This window comes from Rattus rattus, chromosome 15, assembly GCF_011064425.1.
Source record: "Rattus rattus isolate New Zealand chromosome 15, Rrattus_CSIRO_v1, whole genome shotgun sequence".
Lineage (NCBI taxonomy): Eukaryota > Metazoa > Chordata > Mammalia > Rodentia > Muridae > Rattus > Rattus rattus.
The window spans coordinates 57,509,933-57,534,396 of record NC_046168.1 but is presented as its reverse complement, the minus strand read 5'-3'; the positions used below and the strand labels follow the sequence as shown (position 1 = coordinate 57,534,396).

The following is a 24,464-nucleotide window of genomic DNA, read 5'->3' as shown; positions in this document are numbered from 1 at the left end:
ATTTTCTTCTGTTTAAGATTTAAAAACATTCTTATTCCTGTATGTTTGTATTAGTGTAACCAAGGCCAGAAGAGGGATTCAGACTTCCTGGAAACTGGAGTTACAGAGAGTTATCACCTGTGTACTGTAGGTACTGAGGACAAACTCTGGGTCCTCTGTAAGAACAGCCAGACGGTGCTCTTAACTGCTGAGCCCTGTCTCCAGGTTTGCACATAGCTTTCTGGATCCTCCGCTCCAGAGAGCCTCTGTGGCTCACATCAAAATGTCAGCTGGGGTTAGGCTCTCCTCTGAAGGCTGAATCTGCCTCAAAGGCCAGTCACGCAGTTGCTGGGGGTGATTCCGTTCCTCCTGGGCTGTTGTGTTTCCTTGCCATATAGCCATCCTTATGTGGATTCTCCTCAGAGCAAGCATGTGGATGAGGAATGGTTCAAGTGGGCCGAAGCCAGCCTTTCAAAATCTTTTCTTCTTCTTCTTCTCCTTCTTCTTCTTCTCCTTCTTCTTCTTCTTCTTCTTCTTCTTCCTTCTTCCTCCTCCTCCTTCTTCTTCTTCTTCTTCTTCTTTTTTTTTTTTTTAACTTTTTGTGTGGCTATCTTCTTTTGGGTTAGTTGCAAGGAGATTACTTTCTTGCTTCTTCTAGGGTGTAGTTTCCCTCCTTGTGTTAGAGTTTTCCATCTGTTATCCTTTGTAGGACTGGACCTGTGGAAAGATAGTGTGTAAATTTGGTTTTGCCATGGAATAGCTCGGTTGCTCCATCTATGTCAATTGAGAGTGTTGCTGGGTGTAGTAGCCTGGGCTAGCATTTGTGCTTTCTTAGGGTCTGTATGACATCTGCCCAGGTTCTCCTAGCTTTTATAGTCTCTGTTGAGAAGTCTGGTGGAATTCTGATAGGTCTGCCTTTATATGTCACTTGATCTTTTTCCCTTACTGCTTTTTTTTTTCTTTGCAAGGTTTTGCTTTGTTTGACAGCAGTTATGGGTTGAGGGGGCACACAGGCCTGACCCCACGTGAGGAGACCCACGGCAGTGCTGGTGGTCCTGGGGGACCAGCCAGAAGAGCTCAGCCGGAACCACTGGCTTCGAGGCTTTGTGTTCATTTCGCCTTCGGCCCCTGCTCGATAGGCTTCCCGATGTCCTTCCCCCAGAGCTTGAGGCCGATGGCTCTCTCAATTTTGCCCAAAACCTGGTTATACGGAATGGCCCATCCACTTTCATAGTCTGCGATGACGTGCGGCTTTTCATTGGTTTTCGTGGCCAGGTCCTTCTACGTCAGGCCTTTGCTCTGCTGGCCCACTGGATCACTTTGCCCACTCCTGGGTCACCCTGTCCCGATGTAGCTCCTCTGTTGCCCGGTCTAGCTTGGCTGTGTTTTTAGTGATGGAATGCTGCTTGTTCTGGCCAGCAGCCCATTTCTTGGATGTCTCCACATCTTCTCCTCGTCGCTAAGCTGCTAAGATGGCCTGCTTAGACTTGGCCTGTTCGGCCGTGGGGCCCTTCTTGCGCAGCACCGTCACGGTGTCCCAGTCATTCTGGCCATGGAGAGGCGAGGGTGGCGGTCTGTCCGGTGGCTCTGGCAGCTGCTCCAGACCAGGTGCCTCCCTTACTGCTTTTAATATTCTTTCTTTGTTCTGTGCATTGGGTGTTTTGACTATTATGTGACAGGAGGAATTTACTTTCTGGTCCAATCTATTTGGAGTTCTGTAGGCTTTTTGTATGTTTATAGGTATCTCTTTCTTTAGGTTAGGGACGTTTTCTTCTATAATTTTGTTGAAGATATTTACTGGCCCTATAAGTTGGGAGTCTTCACTCTCTTCTATACCTATTATCCTTAGGTTTGATCTTCTCATTGTGTCCTGGATTTCCTGGATGTTTTGGATTAGGATCTTTTTGTGTTTTGCATTTTCTTTGTTGTGTCAGTGTTTTCTATGGTATCTTCTACCCCTGAAATTCTCTCTTCAATTTCTTGTATTCTGTTGGTGATGCTTGTGTCTATGACTCCTGATCTCTTTCCTAGGTTTTCTACCTCCAGGGTTGTCTCCCTTTGTGATTTCTTTATTGTTTCTATTTCCATTTTTAGATCCTGGATGGTTTTGTTGAATTCCTTCATGTGTTTGGTTGTGTTTTCCTGTAATTCTTTAAAGGATTTTTGTGTTTCCTCCTTAAGGGCTTCTACCTGGTTACCTGTGTTCTCCTGTATTTCTTTAAGGGAGTTATTTATGTCCTTCTTAAAGTCCTTTATTATCATCATGACATGTGATTTTAAATCAGAATCTTGCTTTTCCAGTGTGTTGAGGGTATCTAGGGCTTGCTGTGGCAGAACTGGGTTCTGATGATGCCAAGTAGTCTTGGTTTCTGTTGCTTAGATTCTTGGACTTGCCTCTCACCATCTGGTTATCTCTGGTGTTAGCTGGTCTCGCTGTCTCTGACTTATCCCTCCTGTGAGCCTGTGATCTTAGGTGTGTCAGCACTCCTGAGAGACTGGTTCTCTCCAGGAGGAATATGGATATGGAGAGCTGTGGCACACGGTTAACTCCAGGATGCAGATGGAAACCAGAAGGATCCTGTCCCAGGCTGCTCCTTGGTTCCTGTGTCCTGAAGACTCCATGTAGGTCCCTTGAAACAGAAGTGGTGGTTTCACCTGTGCTCTCAGGTGTGTCAGCACTCCTGGGAGAGCAGCTCTCTCCCTGGGGGGCTATGGGTATGGAGGGCTTTTTTAAACTTTATTTATTTATTTATTTCACGTATGTGAGTACACTTGCTGTCTTCAGAAACACCAGAAGAGGGCATCAGATCTCATTACAGATGGTTGTGAGCCACCATGTGGTTGCTGGGAATTGAACTCAGGACCTCTGGAGGAGCAGTCAGTGCTCTTAACCACTGAGCCATCTCTCCTGCCCAGTCTTTCATAATCTTATTCTGAAAATACCACCCCATTGCTTTTCTGTATTTTATTGATTGGCCCACACAGGCAAGGAAAAACTTACATAAGGGCAGAAGCTAAGGGGCTAATGATCATTGGAGCTAATTTGGAAGTCATCTGCACAAATGACTTAATAAATGTTGGGGAAAATGAATTATTCCTGTTTCCCAATTGGGGGAACATAGTTCCAATCATACTTCCACTTCTAAAGTCTTTCAGGATTTGATACAATTAAAATCCGTGAGGGTGTTGCTAGCTAGCTGCTGGCCTAGGGTTGTAATATGGATCCTGTATCATAGATCCCTGAAGATAAGAGAACATCCCAGAGTTTAATGACAAGGCCGGCTGCCTCAAAGGGCAGTGAGGTCTGCTATACCAGCTCTGTCAGCCCAGGACCTTCAGCATCCCATGCTCACCCAGCTCATCCCCACAGACCCAGCCGAGATGCAGCAATCTATGCATGTTGCTCTGTTGAGACAGGATCTCAACTGTATAGCTCAGGCTAGTCTAGAACTCACCATGTAACCTAGGCTGGCCTTTAACTCATCATCCCCCACCCCCACCACACACACACACACACACACACACACACACACTTAGCTCTCTGAGTTCTAGCATCGTGCTCCTGGCCAGACAGTATTCTTGCATATGGCGTTGGGATAGGCTACTCTCGGGCTGTATAGCAAACTGTGCTTCTGGGTCGGAGAATGCATGTTCACATGGTTTTTCCCCCTCTTTTTTTTTCCATCTTTATTAACTTGGGTATTTCTTATTTACATTTCTATTTTTATTCCCTTTCCCAGTTTCCAGGCCAACATCCCCCTAACCATTCCCCCTCCCCTTCTCTATCAGTGTTCCCCACCCCATCCTCCCACCATTACCGCCCTCCCACCAACAATCACGTTCACTGGGGGTTCAGTCTTAGCAGGACCAAGGGCTTCCCCTTCCACTGGTGCTCTTACTAGGATATTCATTGCTACCTATGAAGTTGGAGCCCAGGGTCAGTCCATGTATAGTCTTTAGGTAGTGGCTTAGTCCCTGGAAGCTCTGGTTGCTTGGCATTGTTGTTCATATGGGCTCTCGAGCCCCTTCAAGCTCTTTCAGCCCTTTCTCTGATTCCTTCAAGGGGGGTCCTGTTCTCAGTTCAGTGGTTTGCTGCTGGCATTCACTTATGTGTTTGCCATATTCTGACTGTGTCTCTCAGGAGAGATCTACATCCGGTTCCTGTCGGCCTGCACTTCTTTGCTTCATCCATCTTATCTAGTTGGTGGTGACTGTATATGTATGGGACACGTGTGGGGCAGGCTCTGAATGGGCGTTCCTTCAGCCTCTGTTCTAAACTTTGCCTCCCTACTCCCCCCTAAAGGTATTCTTGTTCCCCTTTTAAAGGAGTGGAGCATTTGCATGTTTTTTCCCCCTCTTAAAAAATTACTTATTTTATTTGTATGGAAGGTTTGTCTGCATGTGTGTCTGTGTGTCATGTGTGTGCCTGCTGCCCCCAGAGGGCCAGATGATGGCAACAGATCCCTTGAAACTAGAGTTACAGACAATTGTGAGTTCCCGTGGGAGTGATGGGAATCAAACCCAGGTCCTTTGGAAGAGCAGCCAGTGCTCTTAACTGATGAGCCATGTCTCCAGCCTCTCCTCCTCTCTTATTGTTTTCTTTTTGTGCTATAATGAAGATCAAACTCTATTGGAAGGATTCGGTTTGGGTTTCTCCCTGTCGCCCCCTGCTGGTGAGGTTGTTCTCCTCTTCACTCTCCGGGAGTTTAAATTCCACAGTTTGTGGCACTCCATTCAGATACTGGATTCAGCTGTTTACCCTGGTTAAGGGAAAGCCAGAGCTCAGGAGAAATCCTAACACAATGTATAGTCAGCATGAAATAAAAGTTGGAGCATCAGGAAAAGGAATCTAATATTTTTATCTTGTTGTTCAAATATTTTCTGTCCTGCTCCAAGTTGTTCCTCTGGTCAGGACCCTACCTGGTCAAGCATCATGTCTTCAGGCCCTGGTGTACAGTGACTTCCTTTGCCCAGTAAGGCGTGGATGGGTGTGAAGGGAAGCTTTACCAGCTGGAGTAGTGTTTGCTGCAGGCCTCTCCCTTCTGCCATAACACTGATGACCTTCCAGATGGATACCCAGAGGAGAGGCCGAGTGGAGAAGATCCCCAGCCAATCCACCAGAAAATGAATGCAAGCGAGAAATGCAGTTTTTGCATAGGACCTGAGACTCGGGGCTTAGTTTGTTATAGCAGCAGACCCCAGCCAATCCTGACTGATACAGATCCCAACTTAAAGATGCCTAAGGAGCTCACCACCTCACGTTCGGGACACATGACAAAAACATAAGGAGAGGTGGAGGGCACCATGCCGTCTGGGTATTAGCCAGCATTTCCTGTGTCCCCTGGATGGAAGGCCAAGTCAGGGACAGAAGAGAGCTGGAACTTATCAATGAAGATCTGGAACCTGGGTCCCTATTAACACCTCTCCTGCCTCTCCTGTCATCCGTGTCTGCTTGCCCGTCTCCTAGCTGCAGCCAGAACAGGGACAGGAAGTTCTAGTATGCTCTGTGTAATTTTCCACAGATGTGTGCATCGATGGCATGGATGAGGAAAGGGAGGAGATATGAATCTGTGGGAGCGCAGAGAGAATATAAAAAAATGAGTTTAACTACCACTGAGCATTTATTTGCAAACATTTCCCTTAGGTCACGGTCCATAAAAGTTTCTTCGTAGCTGGATTCTACTGCCCTCTTCCCCTTTCTTTGTTTTTTACTTTTTCTTTTTTAACCTGCTTGGCAACTCCTTCATTTCCCCTTCTTTTCTACCAATTAAAGAGCTGCACTTCCTTTAGCTCTGACTCAGCGTGCATGTTCGTGAACCCAGAGTGCACAATGACAGACACAGGCAGGTTTGGTCCCATGTGCAGATCCTTCACAACTAGTGGTGAGAGCAGGGGAGATGGTCCACGGGCAGCGCTGGGCACAGTCTGTGGAACACACTGGGAAGGCTGCAAATGAATGCTCTGTGAGTTCAAAGCTGTTCTTATTCATAACTGTGTACCTGCCAGGAGTGGGACAGACGCACCCTGATCAGTATCCTCTCTGCTTTGAGACTTGGAGTAATATTTCCACATGCAGGTGCTCCAGCCAACCCAGGATACTTATTAAACACACATATTAACTGACCATACTTTTTTTTCTAAAGAATTACTTATTTATCTTGTGTATACTGTAGCTGTATACTGCACACTGTAGCTGTCTTCAGACACACCAGAAGAGGGCATCCAATCTCATTACAGATGGTCGTGAACCACCATGTGGTTGCTGGGAATTGAACTCAGGACCTCTGGAAGAGCAGTCAGTGCTCTCGAACACTGAGCCATCTTTCCAGCCCTTGACCATACTTCTTTTTTTTTATCGGAGCTGGGGACCGAACCCAGAGCCTTGCATTTGCTAGGCAAGCGCTCTACCACTGAGCTAAATCCCCAACCCCTTGACCATACTTCTAATAGCTGAATATGCACCTCTAGATGTTCCCTTAATCCCAATTAACTATGAAGTTCAAGATCCCATTCATTATTCACGTAAGATGTAGAAAACGATCAAATACTAGAGGTGTCTGGTGTGCGACATTTCTCACCTGTTCTTCTCCGAGCCTTACTTTGCTCATCTGTGAAATAGGATCACCGTTCTCAGCCTCTTTTTATAAGGTTTCATGAGGGCTTCAACGGGTCCAGGGGTAGAGTGCTCAGCTCGTCTCCACAGGTGAAATAAATATTAAAATGTTATTAGTCTTATTCAAAACAGGGAATGAACAGTTGTCTATTAAACACTCAAAACGCTCTAGCGCAGGCCACGCCCCCACCCCTCAGGGATGGGATTCAGTTCAGCCAACAGGAACAGAGGTTTTAATTTCGTCCGGGTCTGGTGGGAGCCGGAAGTTGGAACAGGGTGGAGTACGGTGAGAAGGAATGGGTTTCAGGTTGGTCCCGCACCGCGGCAGGATGGGATTAGCAATGTGGTAGGTGGGAACGTTGTTCTAGAATGCGGATAAGAGTAGACTTGAGAGTGAGCGTCAGGCTCAGAGATGAAGGAGGGGGAGAGAGAGAGGAAGAAAGGTGTTTGCTGTAGGAAACGGACGCGGCTTTCTTCAGGAACTAGGAGGAGGGAGCAGGGATAGAAAAGGATGCTCAGGGCCGTTATTAGAGAGGCTGGGGAAACAAGAGACAAAAGGGAAAAGTAACATGGCAGCTGGAACAGAACACCAACCGCGGGATCTGTGAGAAATCCAAAGAAGGAACCTTCTGCCCAGAATTGCAGTCCAGTAGGAGGCTGTGGGGAAACTATTAACATCCCTGTAAGAGAACTCTGCTTTTCCGATAGGACTTTCTGCACAGGGAGTTCATATTGGTAGGGTAATCTTAACTGTGCATCCAAATCACCTTAACAACGAACTATGGCTCAATCAGGTTTCCATAATCAAAACATTCAATACAAACAGGGAGAAAGCATTCCCAAAGAATGGGCTAAATGGGACCCAGATTAAAGCAGCCCCTTCCCCTTTCCCTCTCCCCAAAGCCCTCTGTGTTCATTCCTGGGATCAAACACTGTATATTAGTGGTTCTCAACTTGTGCACCAAGGACCCCTTTGGGGGTCACATATCATATATCCTGCATATCAGATATTTACTTTAGGATTCATAACAGTAGCAAAACTACAGTTACAAAGTAGCAATGAAATAATTTTATGATTGTAGGTCACCATAGCACGAGGAACTGTATTAAAGGGTCGCAGCGTCAGGAAGGTTGAGAACCACTACCGCACATGTTCGTCAAGCATTCTATCACAGAACAACCTCCCCAGTCCAAAGCAGTGCTGTTTAACTTCGGCTACCCAGGAACCACCTGGGAGCTCTTAAAAATCTTTTTTTTTCTTTTCTTTTCTTTCTGAGTTGGTGACAGTAGCATGGCAGGAGACGACAGTCTTCCCAGTACTTTGGAGGTTGAATCAAGGTCGTGAATTTGAGACATAGGAAGACCCTGACTGATACAAAACAAAACAAAACCAAACCCAACTCCAAGCCAAACAAATTAAAACCCACCACTACCCAAAGCCCCAAACCTCAGGGGCAGCAGCACAGCTGAGTTAACTGAGAATCTCTGAGCCTGGCAACCTGACATGAGTTTAAAAGTGATTGTGATGGGTACAGACCGTGTTAGTGAAGAACTCTGTCCAAGGAAAAGGAGGCATCAGCCTAAGGGGGGCCTAGAACGAAGAGATAAAATGAAAAGCCAGAAGCTAGCAGAACAGGAGCTGGTAAGGAGTGAGGACGGCTGGTGGGGATGCTGGAGTAAGAGTGGGTGGAGCCCAGCCCAGGAGCCTTTCTTACCAAAGGCAATGGATACCGAGCTCTGGCCTCCACCGCCAGTGTGTGTGTGTGTGTGTGTGTGTGTGTGTGTGTGTGTGTGTGTGTGTGTGTGTGTTTCCGTGGGTCCATGGCAAAGCTCTGAAGCTCCCGGATCAAGCTAGCTAAGAGAGCGCTCCCCTGCTGATGGTAGCTTTAGTGCAGAAGGGCTCACCTTACTAAGTACTACAGTGAACGGAGGACTGTGGGGGACTTTGAATATTTAGCGTTTTGGTGCCAGGGATCCAATCCTTGTCTTTACAAATGCTAGGTTGGGCCTCTCTGCTGAGCAGTGCTCTGAGTCCTGCAGGAAGACTTTATGCAGAGAATATAAGAGCCCCGTTTCTCTCTGTTCTCGCTGCTGCAGAGTCGTTCCATCTCAGAGACAATGGCAGCTGCCTGAGCTTTGGTCAACTGCATCTGTCTGCCTGAAAGAAGCATTTTTGGAATTTCAAAGGAGTTTAAAAATTAAGCCCCTGTCTCTTACTAACTAATCTGTAGAATTTATTTGGGTGTTACCTTCTGGGGAAAGGGTTCCAGAACACGCCACCCCCACCCCCCAAATCCATCCCTGCTGGTGTAGGTGTGTACCTTCTGGCTGAAAGCCACACTCAGGGCCAGTTGCTATGGTTCAAAGCCCAAGGCAGTGTCCTTTACCTCTGCTCTCTTGCCCCACTTCTGACAATTCTTTGCCCTTTGGGGATAGGATGCCTACCGTTTCTTTGGAAGATGGAAAAAGAAGTAAGAAGCTGCTAGGGACAGCCCAAAGCAAGGCTTTTGACAATACGAATGAAGTAGCAAGGGCAGAGGGGCCCAGAGTATGAGGCAGCAGAGCCAAGAGAACTCGAGAGTTCCCACTTTCTGAGAAGGGGGAACCTGGGGTCCAATAGGAGACTGTGGGTGAAACTATAATATTCCCGCTGAAGAGCACACTTTCCTGATCGAGGTGTCTGTGCAGGGAGTTCATCTGGGTGAGGAGGATCTTTAGTGTGCATCAAAATTACCTTAATAACGAACTGTGGCGCTTAGACTTGTTTGTTTGTTTGTTTACTTTTTTTTTTGAGTCAGGGTTTCTCTCTGTAGCCCCAGCTGTCCTGGAACTCGCTTTATAGACCAGGCTGGCCAAGAACTCACAGACCTCAGCCTCTTCTGCCTGCTCCTGGAATGGAAGGCGTGCGCCAACACCGCCAGGCCATAACTAGGTTTTATCAATGGAAAAAAAGTTCCATATAAACGTATAAAACCGAGAGGAAAAAGTATAGGCAGGACCTTCCAGTCGCAGGTAGCGTTCTTGCTAACGCTTGAGTTACCTTTCTTCCCACTTTTAAGGTCACCATGGCACTGTTGCCCACCTCTGCCCAGGTGTTCCGGCGGCGCGGTGCGGCAGGTGCGACACCAGGCCCGCACCTGTGTGGCTTTCGCCCCGCAGCCAGCAGGGGCGGAGCGCGCCGGCTCCCGGGGCGCCGCTCCTCGCCGGCCCCGCCCCCCGCCCCAGGACCCGGTGGCGGCGGGGGCGCGGAGGGCTTAAAGGCGGCGGCGACCGCCCGCGGGCAGGCGCGGGGCGTCCCTTCCTCGCCCGGCGTCCGCGTCACCTCCCCATACCTGAACCTGGAGTGCGGCGCGCCTTCTCCCCGCCCTCCCGTCACTCCTGGTCGCCGCACCAGCGCTGCCGCCGCCCAGGGAGTAAAGGTCGCACGGGCGGGTGCGAGCGAGCGTCGGCGCCAGCGGGTCGGTCCACCCGAGAAAGGGGCGCGGAGGAACTGGGACCGACCCGGGAAGACTGCGCCAGCGGTGCACGGAGATCGCGTGGGGAGCGAGGAACGGGGCCTCGGCGCTCAGCCCGGATCCAGCGTCCCGCGAAGCACCCGGGGCTCCGGCTCGGCCCGCGGGGTCATGTCGTACAGCGAGCTCTACAGCCGGGTGAGTGCGGGCCCTGCACAGCCCCGGGGCACAGGTGCGGCGCGGCGCGCCCCGGGCCACCTTCTCCACCGGTGCTGGACGCCCCTGCCAGCGTCTGTGTGGCCCCGGTCCCCGGCACCCCTAAGTTGGGTGGCAGAGAAAGTTTGGGTGTTCCGGGAGCGCGCTGCACCGACTCGCCGCCCCGCAGAGTCCCTCCTGACAGCGGCGCAGCACGGCCCCACGCTTCCCTTCCCTCCGTGTCCTCTCCTAGTCTAGATCTCCTGCTGAGAACCTGGAACCAAAGAGGCGTCTTAGCCCGCTGGGAGCCGGGATAGGACACCAGTTAGGACACCAGCCTCCTCTGAAGCATCTGACTTGCGACCCCATTTTCTCTTGCTTGGACCCGGTTCCAGGTTCTCTGCAGTGCGAGAGCGTCCCTTGGTTTGCCTTTCTTCCGGCGTGAGGCAACCAGAGGGACCCTAAACTTGGGAGAGAAGAGGGACAAGGAGCCTCTTGTCCCTGGGAAGGGCGCAGAGCCTGAAGGAGAGGTGAGGGTAGTGGGTAGAAAGACGTCATTTCTAGTGATCGCAAGGAAGTACATTCTTTAAAAAAAAATGGTATATGTATACACATATAAAATTCTTTTTAATTATGTGTGTGCCTACATGTCTGTAAGTGCACCTAAGGCCAGAAGAGGGCGTCAGAGCCCCTGGAAATGGAGTTACAGGTGGTGGTGAGCCTCCTTTTGGGTGCTGGGAATAGAACGGGGTCCTCTGCAAGCCCTGCAAGGCAAACGGAATGTTGCAATCGCTCTTAACTGTGGAACCCTCTTCTCAGCCCCAGGAAGCCCATACTTAATTTGCCCACAATGGGCGTTTTGAAGCAGCCCCCTGGGTTATCAGACAGGGGAAGGTTGGAGTAATTATTGACCAGGGCTGGAGTGCGTTTTTTTTTTTTTTTTTTTTTCTTTCAAGGTCAGGATGTGTACGTGTGTGGTGGAAGGTAGGGGGCGGTCAGGATTGGAAACAGGTGCAGCAGGGGCGTCTGCTCCCGGGTCACACGGCAGGTGCTGTAGTTAAAGTGACCAGCAGTTTCCCAGGCATTGGTTCTGCAGCCCTAGCCTTTTTGGTTTCTGCTGGGTACGAGGGGGGCAGGGTGAACAACGGCAGGGCCTTTAATCACCCGACATTTTCTTCCTTTAAAAAAAAAAAGTTTCGTACCTCCCGATGTTTGGTTTTCTCGTTCGTCATTTCTGGTGGCTGGGACCTGTTTGACAGTTTTGCCTGCCTGCACGCCTCTGTGCAGAGGGATGTGTGTGTACGCAAGTCCTGTGGGAGTTTGCAATTCCTGTTTCGCCGGCCTGGTGGACAGGTCTGGGCGGGGTAGGAAGAGGTACTTCCGCATCCTCACCTGCCGATTGCTACCTAGTGGCCAGCGCATGGGGGAGCCCTTCAGCTCCGTGGTCTTACCGCCCATCTCAGTTTGAAATCTTTATCTGTTTTTCAGACCGGGTTTGGGTCAGCAAGGGCTAATGCTTCTCTGGTAGTTATGAAGGAGGATGCCACCTGGCTGGGGGCCAGTCCTGGGTTGTTTTGAATGACCTTTGGATCCACCAGGGACCCCCAAAGTGCTATAGATACCAGTCTCGGTAAGGGGTGGAGAAGATATGAACCAGGGCTGGAACCCTTTAGTAATACCAGCTTGGAAAATGCACCCCGCCTCTTTTACCCGTGGGAGTTTAGGGAGGAACCTTGGGAGTTCTGACTTGCGGCTCTGGAGCTGAGAGGCTTATCAGGAACCTGGTCCGGAGGCTGGAAACCAGTAACGCAGGGGAAAACAACCTGAGTTGGATGGAATGTTCAGAGCTGAAGCTGTGTTCCGTTACAGCGACAGCGAGCGAGCGGAGCAACAGCGAATACAAGAGACGAGCAATTGCTTCGCAGGCTCACACAGCGTGTTCTGAAGTCCCAGTGCAGAAGTATTTAATTGCTGCATCATGAAACTAATGAATTACTGGATACACTTGAGTTTTGGGAGATCTAGTTTCAAAAAAAAAAAAACCCACAAAACATTTATACTTAGTTTTTTTTTTTTTTTCAGATAGATCACTCGTTGGGAAACAATTTGGTTTTTTAGTTAGAAGCGAATATATTGCATGCTAATAGGGAGGATGGTGAGTTAGTAGGAGTCTGAACTTGAAACCTGATGTGATTCAAGTGTAATTATGAGTTAGCCATCTATGGACGAAAACCACAGTTCCTGGAACGAGTAAAGAAGTATCTCATTGGCGTGAGAGTTAGGGGTAATTAAAGCGAAACGAACAAAGTCCGGCCTTTAGATGGTTTCTTGTTCTCAGTGATTGTCAAGTTATTGAATCTTAAGTCACAAGTAGGGGTGTGTGTGTGTGTGTGTGTGTGTCTGTCTGTCTGTCTGTCTGTCTGTCTGTCTGTCTGTGTCTAAGCACTGGCCTCCAAAGGTTCTTTTTGTTTTGTTTTGGAGATTGGGTCCCTGGCCGTCGGTCCCACAGCTCACTGTGCAGACCAAGCCTGCCTCTGCCTCCCGAGTGCTGGGATTAAGGGCATGCACCACTACACCTGGGGCGCTTCCAGGTTTTTATGTTGGGCCGCCATTGATCTTTCTGGCAGTTAAATGCACTTACACTATGGCTGAGGACCAGTCAGGTTGCTTTCTAACCACTGTAACCCTGCGTGCCAGTGCGATTCTGAGTGTGAGCCATCAGGTTACGGAGATCTACACACCGTTTCTCAGGGAGATGGTTTGCTCATGTCGTTGTATTATTGAAATATCCAATGTTCCCTTTTATTTGTAACCTACTAGTGGGCTTTCCTAATGTGTCGCACGCTTTAATGTATTATGCATGGTGGAAATAATTATCCGCCCCGCCAACAGCATTTTTAAATGTTTGGAATGGAAATTTTGTAACCCTTTATTGACTATACCTGTTGCCTTAGTTGGGAGATCGTTACTGGAGTATACAACATTATATCAGCTGTACATAGCTCATAGGCATTAAACAGTTCCAGTAGTAACTTAGTATATTAGTATTGTTTCTGGTTACTCAAAGATTTCCCCCCCCACCCTTCTCTCTTCCACTTTAGGCTCATATGCTATGTAGTGTGTGTATGAGCGATGTCATTGATTTATTTTTCTCACGGGCGAAGGGCACTTCTCATTAACAAAGATACTCCTATTTTTAGAATACCCAGCCCCCTTACCTTTGAGGAATTGCTTTCTTTGTAGTGATGATGGGAAAAGAAACTCAATTAGTGCTAGAAGCTTTCAGAGTGACATCAAGGTGAGTCATCTTCATTGACTCATAAGAGAAAGCTGGAGTGGACAATGGACTGTTGTCGCAACTCGCTCTCTCTCTCTCTCTCTCTCTCTCTCTCTCTCTCTCTCTCTCTGACGTATGTTAGCGATTTGTTTTCCAACCACTAGAAAAGACAATGTAGGCTTGATTTGGGCAGACCCTGGAAGGAAGCCCATACATGTGCTAGCATGGGGGATAGGATTTGATGGTTTCAGAGGACAGCCTGATCTTAAACTAGAAATAGCCTCTTTCCTCCAGGCTGAGCAATATAACCTCTAGAGGATTATTTCTGGATACAAAATGTAAACGCTGCTTTTTTAGTTGTTTTAAATTAATGACGTTTTCTGCTTTGCTACTTGATTTATGGTCAGCAGAGTATCTGGGAGACCAGCACAGTTAGGAAGGCTCTTGGATAATCCTTTTGTGCTTAGCTTCTAAATGTCAGGTAGCATCTTTGCGGTCTAAGGGAAACTCAGCATACACATACGTTTTCCTTTCTCTTCAGTGCTGGGGGTGGATCCGGGGGCCTTGCCTACGCTAGGTGAGGAATACCTCAGCTCTACCTGTGGCATTCTGAGTGCTGCTAAGAGTTTGTCCTATTGCTGTCACACCTTGTGAGTGTCAGCTTTGAGCCTGGAGCCTTTACTAAGAGTCCAGATAGGAATGCCACTCCTTGGTAAAACAGAATTCCTGTGATCTAGGGAAGTAGGTCTTAGCTTTCACTTCCCTATACCTCAAGCAAATAGGTTTCATACTGGTGTGATGGTTCGAATAGGTTCGCCCTCCCTCAAATAGACTCCTGTGTTTTAATGCTCAGCCCACAGACTATTAGAAGGTGTAGCCTTGTTTGAGTAGGTGTGGTCTTGTTGGAGGAAATGCGTCACCATGGAGGTGGGCCTTGAGGTCTCCAATACTCAAGTTCTGCCCAGTGTGAAGTTCACTACTGCCTTCTGATGAAGATGTAGGGCTCCTTCAGCACCCAGTCTGCCTGCACAATGCCATGCGTCCCACCATGTTAGTGATTAACTAAACCTCTAAACCCGTAAGCAAGCTCCAATGAAATGCTTTCTTTTTATAAGAGTAAAATCATGGTGGGTAGCAGACAGACATGGTGCTGGAGAAGTAGTTGAGAGTTTCACATCTGAGCCCACAGGCAGCAGAAAGGAGACACGCTGGGCCTGACTTGGACCTTTAAAGCCTCAAAGTCTGCCCCTCTGGCCCTTGCTCCCTTTAGATCTTCGTACTATGTTTCATGCCTTAAAGTTGACTTTCGTTGGAAGGTTGAAAACCTTTGAGTATGCTTGATGTTCACAAACACTTTTCCTCGTTTTTCCTGTGTTTTTTTTTTCTTAGCTGCCTTTTGCTAAATGATTTCATTTCTAAAGGAAAACATAACAACCAGAATTATCAGCATCAAAATTATTAAAGTTGACACCATGGCATGTACTTTCCTCGCCATTTGCTCTGATTCATGCCTTTGGAGGTGGGGGAAATCCTCACAGGTCCTGAGAGCTGGTACCTAGCATTTTGTGCCAGGTTACTTCTTCGCACTGTGTATTAGCTCATTCAACTCACTAAGTTATAGTAGGCATTTGGAGCATCGCTGTTCAGTAAGCAAGGGGTCCTAGCCTTACATGGTGTGACTGAAGCAGGCGTTTGCCCACTGCTCTGCTGTTTTCTCTGCAGTATCTGTCCCTCCTGTGGTGCATCTGGACCATGATTTGTGTACAAGTCTAAGACTCCAGAAACCATCCCCACCCATCCTCTTAGCCAAATGTCTTTAGATGTTTGAAAGTGTGCCCTGCTGCCTGTCTGTTGGCCAGCAGATGTTGCATGTGAGCATGCACCCTTCATGGAAGAAGGGGTAAGATTCCATCATTTCAGACAGAGACTCCTTAAGTGCTGAGGAGAGAACTTCCCAGGTGTATGTCAGGCTCCCGAGCATTCCCTGGTATAGCATTAGCATGCAAAATGATTTTGTTAAAACCCTTCAGAAGCATCCTCTACTTTCAGCATTTTAAGTTGGACTCAGGAAGCAGTCTTCAAGCTGCCTAGACTCTAGTGTGGATTAGGCACTTTTGGTAATTTGCCAAATTGTTACCTTTGAGAATGACCAAAGTGTCCATCTCAGCACCGGGTTAATGAGGCTAACGGCTCAATCTCTCAAAGTTCACTGCCCTTGTTTTTTCCCTTCTTGCATTGGGGTCTTGATATGTTTTCCAGGCTAGCCTCGAAGTCGTGGACTATAGGCAAACACTACTGCACCCGGCTTATTGCTTTCCTCTGAACAATCCTACTTGTGACATAGACTCTTTAACTTTTGTTCTCATGGCTCAAAAGTAAATGCCTTTGATAGTTTTTGCCACCGTAGCTCTCAAATGTGCGGTGGCATGAAATCATACAGGGGAAGGATACACTCAGAGCCTTCTGCGTGTAACTTTGATACCAAGAAGTTCAGGTTCCCAAGGGTGGAGACCAGACTCCATGAAAAGAGGGGGAAACCCTTTTGGGCATCATTAGGTACAGTGAGAGGGAAAAATATTTGAAATGTTAAACTGTGCTATATTTCTCTTTGTACACACGGACTATTCCTGCACACTGATTTGTCCTCCTTTCCCCCATCTGCCCAGTCACATCTTCAGCATAGCCACAGCCAGCCAGGTGGTGCGTCGTACAATGCATTACCTCATTTCCCATGATGCTCAGCATTGTTGAAGGCGCTTCAGAGAAGAGCAAACATTGTTTTGTGAATTTTGAAATAAAGTGGAAAATACTGTTGAAAGGGATAGGCACGTGGACAAACTATGAGAACATGAGGGGAAGGGAGAGTAGAGAGTTTGGGACTGGAGGAGAAACGAGCAGAAAGGAGGGCGGTGCTGTTGGCAGTCTACGGAGCTCGCCAGTATGTTCGGGTCATCACTTACTTGAATATAAAAGCACTCCACCCCTCATTAAGGAAACTTCTCTTTGTGACAGAAAACCACAGCCAATCAAAATGCAGAGACGTGGAACCCTGTTCCAATGGATCTCTACAAAGTCTCAAGGGACATTGAAGAGGGAACAAATAGATTGTAAGACACAGAGGATCAGGGAGTTTGCAGTGAGATTGTGTCTCTCAGTAATGCCAGAAGCTACAGCCATAAAGTCTCACCAACATGGCTGCTCGAACATGAGCTCCGCAAGGATGGTGCCTCTGGACATCCCAGGGTGGACAGGGGAAAGCCCATGAGGCCTCACTCAGCCTAGCACCGTAGGTAACTGAGTGAAACTGTGAGTGGGAGAGGTGGCCTCCCCCAGGGGTGAGCACAGCCCTAACAACATACAAGTACATTATATGGACCAAGCAGGTTACATTGAAGAATATATGTGTATATATATATGCATGTAATAATGGTGGGAAAAGGGGCCATGAATTTGAAAGGGTGAGGAAGGCTTGGAGGGAAAAATAGGATGGGGGAAATGTTGTAATTAAATCATAATCTCAGAAACTAACAGAAAAACATATAAAAGTGCTGTTGCTGCAGACTGTGATGCCCTGGGCTGAACAGAGGTTTCAAAGCTTTGAGAGCACAGGTAATTTGTCTGTTGTGCGTGCAATTAATGGTCAAATGTGTATACTGGGAACATTGCTGTCACCGAAGACTTGCACTGAATCGTATGTTCATATTTCTCAATGTTTGGCATTGGCACACAGCAATCTGGGCACACAGCAGATGTCATTGGCTTAGTTTAATTTCTACCCAAAAGGCCCCATTCTTATTCTAAGCTATGACTCTTTTTGACAAGGAACCAACCACCTTTAACCTAACATTATCTTTGCCGTGCTTGGGCCCGCCATTGACTTAGGTACCCATCAGAAAGCCTACCTGTTCCTCTGGCCTAAGACTGTGAAGTGGGAAGCCCTTGTAGATGTGGCGGTTTGAATGAGCATGGTCCTTGTAGGCCTATTTGAATACTAGGTCCCCAGTTGGTGGAACTGTTTGGGAAGGATGAGGAGGTGTTGTGGAAGGATTGTGTGTCACTGAGTTTTCAGAAACTCATGCTATCCTCAGGTCTCTGTCTCACACCTGAGAATCAGATGTAAACTTTCGTCTGCTGCTCCATTGCCTGCCTGCTTGCCTGCTGTTAGCGTCTCCCGCTATGATGGTCATGGTTTCTACTACCCTCTGCATCTGTGATCCCCAATTCAATGCTTTCTTTCATAAGGTGTCTTGGTCATGGTGTTTTGTCACAGTGACAGAAAAGTAAGGCAGTAGTGTTTTTCCTGTATATGTATATATGTATATATGCGTGTGCACGGGTGTGTGTGTGAGAGTGCGAGTGCGAGTGCGAGTGCGTGTGTGTGTGTGTGAGTGCGTGCGTGTGTGTGTGTGTGAGAGCGTGTGTGTGTGTGTGTGTGAGAGTGTGTGTGTGTGAGAGCGAGTGTGTGTGTGTGTGGGCGAGGCGTGTGTGTGAGAGCGAGGCGTGTGAGAGCGAGAGGCGTGAGAGAGAGTGAGGCGTGTGAGAGAGAGGAGGCGTGTGAGAGAGAGTGAGTGCGTGAGAGAGTGAGTGCGTGTGGTGGAGGTGTGTGTGTGAGAGTGTGGAGTGAGAGTGTGTGAGTGGAGAGGTGGAGTGAGAGGTGTGGAGTGGAGTGTGTGAGGTGGTGTGAGTGTGTGGAGTGAGAGTGTGAGTGAGAGTGTGTGAGTGTGTATGTATAAAAACTCCAAGGGTTAGCATAAAATGGAAATTGAAATAGCAGGAGAGCAGCGTTGGTGGATGGGAAAGTTTATAAAACAGGCTTGGTTTTAGACTTAATGGTTCTTATAATTTAGGTCCTGTCTATCTTCTCCCTTTGTGGTCATTCTATGTTAAAGCACAGTCTTTTAGTCCCCGTGAACTTAAGCATCTCCTTAAGACTACAGATTTTGCATGGCGAGGGTAGGGGAGAGTGAATCTTCATACCTCAGGTGAGACTGGGCAACAGCGGCAAGTCAGGGAAGACAGATTAGCAATAGGATGGGTTTCAGTCTTCAGGGAGGAGAATGCCCGTCAGGTAGGCGTCCATCCAAAGGTTCAGACCGTCTTTTATGTTGATCACTTGGGCAACAAAACAGTGTGGGGTCTGGGTGAACGTAGAAGCCGGTGTGAGAATCGGGGTGAGGTGTCTCTCTAGGGTGGTCTTTGACCTTGAGTTCTTTTGCTGTGTGAAATTAGTATCAAGGACGTATTAGCACGGGGAGGGAGATACACTGCCTGATCTCATCTGATCACATTTAATCTCCTCCTCAGTTTGCCTCTACTCCCTCCTGACGGCTGATGTTTGTAAAATAAGGGGAACGAATGTCTGCTCAGCCTGAGTCTAATGTCTCTTTGCTATCAGTCCGTTTGCCCTGTGCATCCATGTTTGACTGAAACAAGCCTCGTGCAACAAAATAATGGCACTGCTTTTAAAGTGTGATTTTTATGACCAGTACGGTAGGTCTCACGCATCCGAATAAATCCTCTCTGAGGACGGCTGCTGAGGACAGAGGTACAAGACACAGACCATCTGTCCTGTCTCTGAAACTGGCTTTGCAGCTGGTGATGTGGTCTTCAGGTTCTCATCTATGGTGGCAGAACCATGAGGCTTGAATGGCGTACTTTCTAGAATTAATCGAAAGTTATTTAAAAGTAAACTAGACAGGGTAGGGATTTACCGAAGGACTGCCCTTACAGGCAATGTCTGACCCCAGGGGTTATTTCCTTAAATGTATTACTATTGTGTGTTTGTGTGGTGTGGGGAAGCACTTGTGTGGGGGTCAGAGGGACAACTTTGTGGACTTCTCTTCTCTTGCATCTTTTTTCTGGGTTCCAGGGGAAAGAGCTTAGGTCTGAGTCAGGCTTCCTCAGCAAGTGCTTTGCCCGCCGAGCCAGCTCGCTAGCCCTGCATGCCAGTTTTGTGTGGCTTCTTGCTGGCTGTGATTCTGGAGCCATTGTTACTTTGAAGATTCTCGGTGTCCAATAACCACAGCTGTTGGGGACAGTCATCTGGATGTAGCAGTTGCGATCTCTTTAGAGATTTAGAAACTCACAGAATTTCATGGTTATACTGGTTTGTGGTCCACTTAAATTTATATATAAATGCAAGTAGCTTAGAGCAGATGCCTGTGGTTATCTACATCGATTATGACAAGCATAACAGCATTAATAAGCATCTCACGATTTAAAGATGGAAAGATTTTCTACCTAGGATCCTAAATTGGTCTTTGGAAAGATGGACTATCCCTTCTCTGCTGGGCAGGGTGTTGGGTAGTGACCAGGAGTAATAGTAAAATGAGAAAGGAGGGCACAGAACAGCATTAGTCACACTGGCCACACGGAAGGCACTCGGGTGTGACATTTATAATAAGGACGGACAGACCAGACAAGGTGCAGCAGCAGAAAGATACGAAGAGTTACAATCAGCCTTAAAATCCCACAGAGTCTGCGTTTTGTAAAGTAGAATAAGTCATTCACAAAACAATAAATATCGTATGATTTGACCTAATATACAAGGCATCCAGGATAGTCACAGTCACGGAGAGGAAGAACTGTGGTTGGTCACTGGGAGGGGGAGGAGAGAGTTGAATGGGTTCTGTAAGGTGACTGAGAAGGTTAGGGATGTTGGTTACAGTTAGAGATCATGTAAATGCCACTGAATTTTACACCTAAAAATGGTGATGCTAAATATTTATATTTTATCTACTTTATTACAATTGTATAAAGTACTCTGGGGTGCAAGAAAGGGGACAGAGAAAAGTACAATATAGGTTAGGTTAAATGGTCTGGTCTAGGGTCTGAATTCTGGTTCCTCAGCTGTCCAGTGATTTTAAACTTAACCTCTAGGTTTCAATGAACTGTATGGCATGAATAAAAATATAGGCAACCTTCAGAGGTTTGTTGGGATAAAGTAACAGGTGAACTGTCTTAGGCGGTGACGTCATATCTTTAGGAGATGGTCATGTTGTTGGAAAAGTCACAGTCTTGGGTAATGGTTTTCAACCTTCCTAATGCTTTAATACAGTTTTTCATGTCCCGGTGACCCCCCCCAACCATAAAATTATTTTCATTGCTACTTCATAACTGTAAAATTTTGTTACTGTTATCATAATGTAAATATCTGTGTTTTCAGATGGTCTTAGGGGACCCCTGTGAAAGGTTTATTTGACCCCCAAAGGGGTCACAACCCACAGGTTGAGGACTCTGGTCTAGCGTAACACAGTATAGGGTCAGCCTGAAGGCCTGGATGGGAGCTCTGGAAGTTCATTCGCTGTGTGCTGGCTGGCCTGTCTTCAGTTGCGTGTTCTAGCCTTGCAAAGCACCAGCATCGTGGAGAAACTGGGGTTTACAGTGTGCCTGCCTTCTTTCAGGCATACAGAGCACATAGGCGTTTGAGGTCCTGGCTTTGAGGCCCGTTAGTCACCTCAGACCAGCAGTATGCAGCCAGGTGGGCCTCCTTTCTATGCACATTGACACGACTGACTGTCCTGGCTAAATTTAACTGTCAACTTGCTGTAGCCATTAGTCCTAGGAGATGACATCTGAGATGGGAGTCTCAATTGAGGGGTTTCTCGGGTCAGAATGGCCTGTGGATATATCTGTAGGAGATTGTCTTAGCTGTTAACTGATGTGGGAGAGCCATCCTAACCCAGGCTGTATAAAAAAAGCTATCTAAGCACAAGTAAACGGGCAGTGTTCATCCATGTTTCTGCTTCAAATGTCTGCCCTGACTCTCCTATGTGATAAACTGTAGCCAAGGGTGAATCCCCCTTTTCTCTAAGTTGTTTCTGATCCTAGCAACAGAGAGCTAACTGGACCCGGTTCCTTTAAGCGCTTAGCTATTTGGGATATAAGGGCACTGCAAGATAAAGGCTCTGTTCTTAGGAAGTTTAAAGCATTGAGATAGTTGGGGGTGTCTTAGGGACTGGCCTAATAGCCAGGATTGGGGACCCAGAAAACTCCTCAGTATGCTGTGGCTCCGGGTACCTGATTACCAATGCCATTAGGAGAGGGTGCATTTCTTTCCGCGTTAGTGCCATAGATGGGATGTGATACAATTTTGGTCTCTTGTCCTGCCTGCTGGCTTTGGCCATGGATTGAGTACCCATTCCAAATCTCTAGTTCCCTGTTTAGGATGGCTCCATTGTTCACTGTTGTGACTCTCATGGAGGACCAACACTCCTCCTCTGGTTCTCAAGATTGAACCCAGGGCCTTGCGCTCTACTGTGGAGTCTTTTGCTCAGCTGCGAGCACCTTCTTGATTGGTGACTTGTGAGTCGGTCCTACCTCTGTGGTCCAGGTGGCTTGCCCTCCCAGCCCTTTCTGGCCCATGGAGCTTCCCGAGATGAGACTACGATGGGAAAATTTATGTTCCTCTATGGAGAAGCACAGATGTTTTCCTGTTTGGGCATACTCAGAAAGTATGTGAAAAACAGAATAGGTTCTGGGAGATTGGCCCTGGATTGAACCACTTCTTAAAGGACCATGCTTATTTATGGAGCTCATATTTTTCTGTCTCAGTTGCAAACCTGGTTTCTCTTGTCACCTGTCTCGTCCAGATGCCAGGGGACATTCCGTGTCTAGAAGAGGAGCTATGACCTGCCATCTCTACACAGAAATGACGCTCCCCCACCCCCGCCCCCAACATGCAAGTCCAGACCTTTTTCTTGGGCTTGTCCATCTTCTCTTCTAAAGGGTCCTTCGTTATCACCATGCTCTCTGGTTGTCCCTCTGCTTCTTCCTCCCTTGACTCACATTCCTTAACGTCCTGTAATCCGTCCTTAATAAACACTCCAGGGATCATCCACGGTGCTAATGTCCCTGCAATGTGACTGGCAGTGTGTAACCAAACCCCACTCACCAGGCTGCCAGGGTTACACTACACTCAGCCATGCGCCCCCCTCATTCACGGAACGAGTGCTGAGGGCGTCTGTCTGAATTGTTCTCGGGTTGCAGTGTGAACTGTCTTGGGAATCAGAAACTGCCTAAGTGCTGGGCAGGGAATAATGAAGTGTCTGCGGCTGTAAGTAACACCCAGATACCTGGAACAGTGGTAGCCTTCATGTGAAATGGCACGAATGAGGGCCAACTGCTTTATCTCACGCAATAAAAGCAAATGCTTGGTTCAGTGCTGGGATTTAAAACCTCAGCTCATGCTTCCTGCGGTTCACATTGGTTATCATCGCTGAGGTGCATTTACACATCTGAAGTTTTCCTGTTAACTTACTGGGTAAGGTAGGCATGCTAAGAGGCCATGGTTTGAGTTACGGTTAAAAACAACGGTTGGAATAGAGGTCGCTTATAGCACCAAGGCAGGGAACTTTTGATCGTGTTCCTCCCCGTGCATTCTGATGTGATACCTTATTTCATGGGTGGGAAGTAGATTTTACTCCTCCTCAGTTTGGGCTGTGCACTTGGTGACATGCTGCGGACAGTGTGGAGCTCTGTTCTGCAGAGATGACACCCTCAGCTCCCAGTGCCTGCCACAGCCTTATTGCCACAGCCGAGATCTCTTAATTGGCTTTGGTGGGCTGGGCAGTGTTTTGTGTTAGACCTACCCATGAGATTCTGCCCGGTGCTAAGTGTAATACAGGGGTGTGAAAGATAAGGCCTGTTTCCAATGTGGCAGCGTCATAAAATGCTATCCAGCAGTAGTGTATGCAGAGGCTTCTTTTCCGTATTACCTTCAGGGATGACGAGGGTGGGATGGGGCATCCTTCTAGAGGGAGAGTCACTGTCATGGCATTCTTTAAGTCTTTTTCTGTTCCCCTTTGAGGCCGGCTATCCCTGCCTACCCCTCTGGGCCTCAGTGTTTCTCTGCTGCCTCCAAAGGTTTAGAAGAATGGGCTCTCTGTCAGGAGCCACAGTTAGTGGGTGGTGTGGACAAGATCGCTGGGGGGCTTTCAGTCTTCAAAGCTGTTTGAAAAGAGCTCACTGGAGTGAGGCCCACTTAGCCTGGAAAGCTGCTCCTTCACTAGCCTGGGCCTGAAGGCCTCCTCAGGGGAGCTAGACTCTCGGAAGACAGTTGATTGAATGGGAGGGATGGGGCAAAGCTGAAGCTTTGTGCAGTTCCCCGAAACTGAGAACGTTCGATATTGACACCAAATAATTTTCACAAACTACCATGCATTTTAAGAAAGATAGTAACAGTGAGTACGTATAAAATCCCAATGTAAAAATGTTTATATACTGTGAGAGCTGACGCAGGTTTAGAAATGATTCCTCTAGAGTATAAACAAATATTCAAAGCATGAGACTATTTGCCTGAGTCTGTTCGGGACTGCCTGCCTCTGATGTTCAGGAATATTCCTTTTATCTACCTGGATGGTTTTAGCGTGAGCTATAAAGGGCAGAGTTGACTTGACCCAATGTCATTTGGGGTAGGTGGGCAAGGTGGCTTTGTTTCCTTAAAATAAGGTTGACTGGCTCATGTCATTAGGTTAGTGTTTGGTATTATTTTGAGCCCCTTTCAAAGCCCCTTCACCGTCTTCCTTATAAAACAGCCCTTTTCATCCTTGATGGCAGAGTGGGGTCCTGGCCCAACGTGACCCAAGATACCTTCAGGTATAACCAGAAATGCACAGGCAAGAAACCTCTGCCAATGAGTCTTTCTTTTTTTAAAACCTGGGATGATAAATGATGTTCAGGAGTGCACACTTGTCTTATAGGCAAAAAAAGTAGTTGCTTAAATTGTTGCAGACTTTAGAAAAGGATAGTGCTATTGATTTTCTGTACTGGAGTAAGATTGCTATCACGTTAACCTCTTTACGGCCTCCATTTTATTATCTAGACAGGTTTGCAGGAGTGAGAGCTATAGAGTAGAAGTTTTACAAAGTTCCTTGTGTGGACTCTGACCAGTGGTGGCTTTTGTCAAGAGTGTTGACTTCAACAAGGAGACAGGTATAGAAGAGAAGAT

The 24,464-nt window shown here is 47.6% G+C and overlaps 1 protein-coding gene and 1 pseudogene across 1 annotated transcript in view; one reads left to right on the top strand and one right to left on the bottom strand.

Annotated features, from left to right (window-relative positions):
• Nucleotides 1–938: 938 nt before the first annotated feature.
• LOC116884386 lies at nt 939–5,285 on the bottom strand (annotated as a pseudogene).
• A 4,534-nt stretch (nt 5,286–9,819) lies between these two features.
• Myo5b (myosin VB) overlaps nt 9,820–24,464 on the top strand; it is a 297,799-nt gene continuing 283,154 nt past the window's right edge. The window contains exon 1 of the mRNA XM_032885354.1: nt 9,820–10,242. Coding sequence (XP_032741245.1) covers nt 10,216–10,242 — 27 coding nt within the window. The 5' untranslated portion in view covers nt 9,820–10,215. The remainder of the gene's footprint in view (nt 10,243–24,464) is intronic.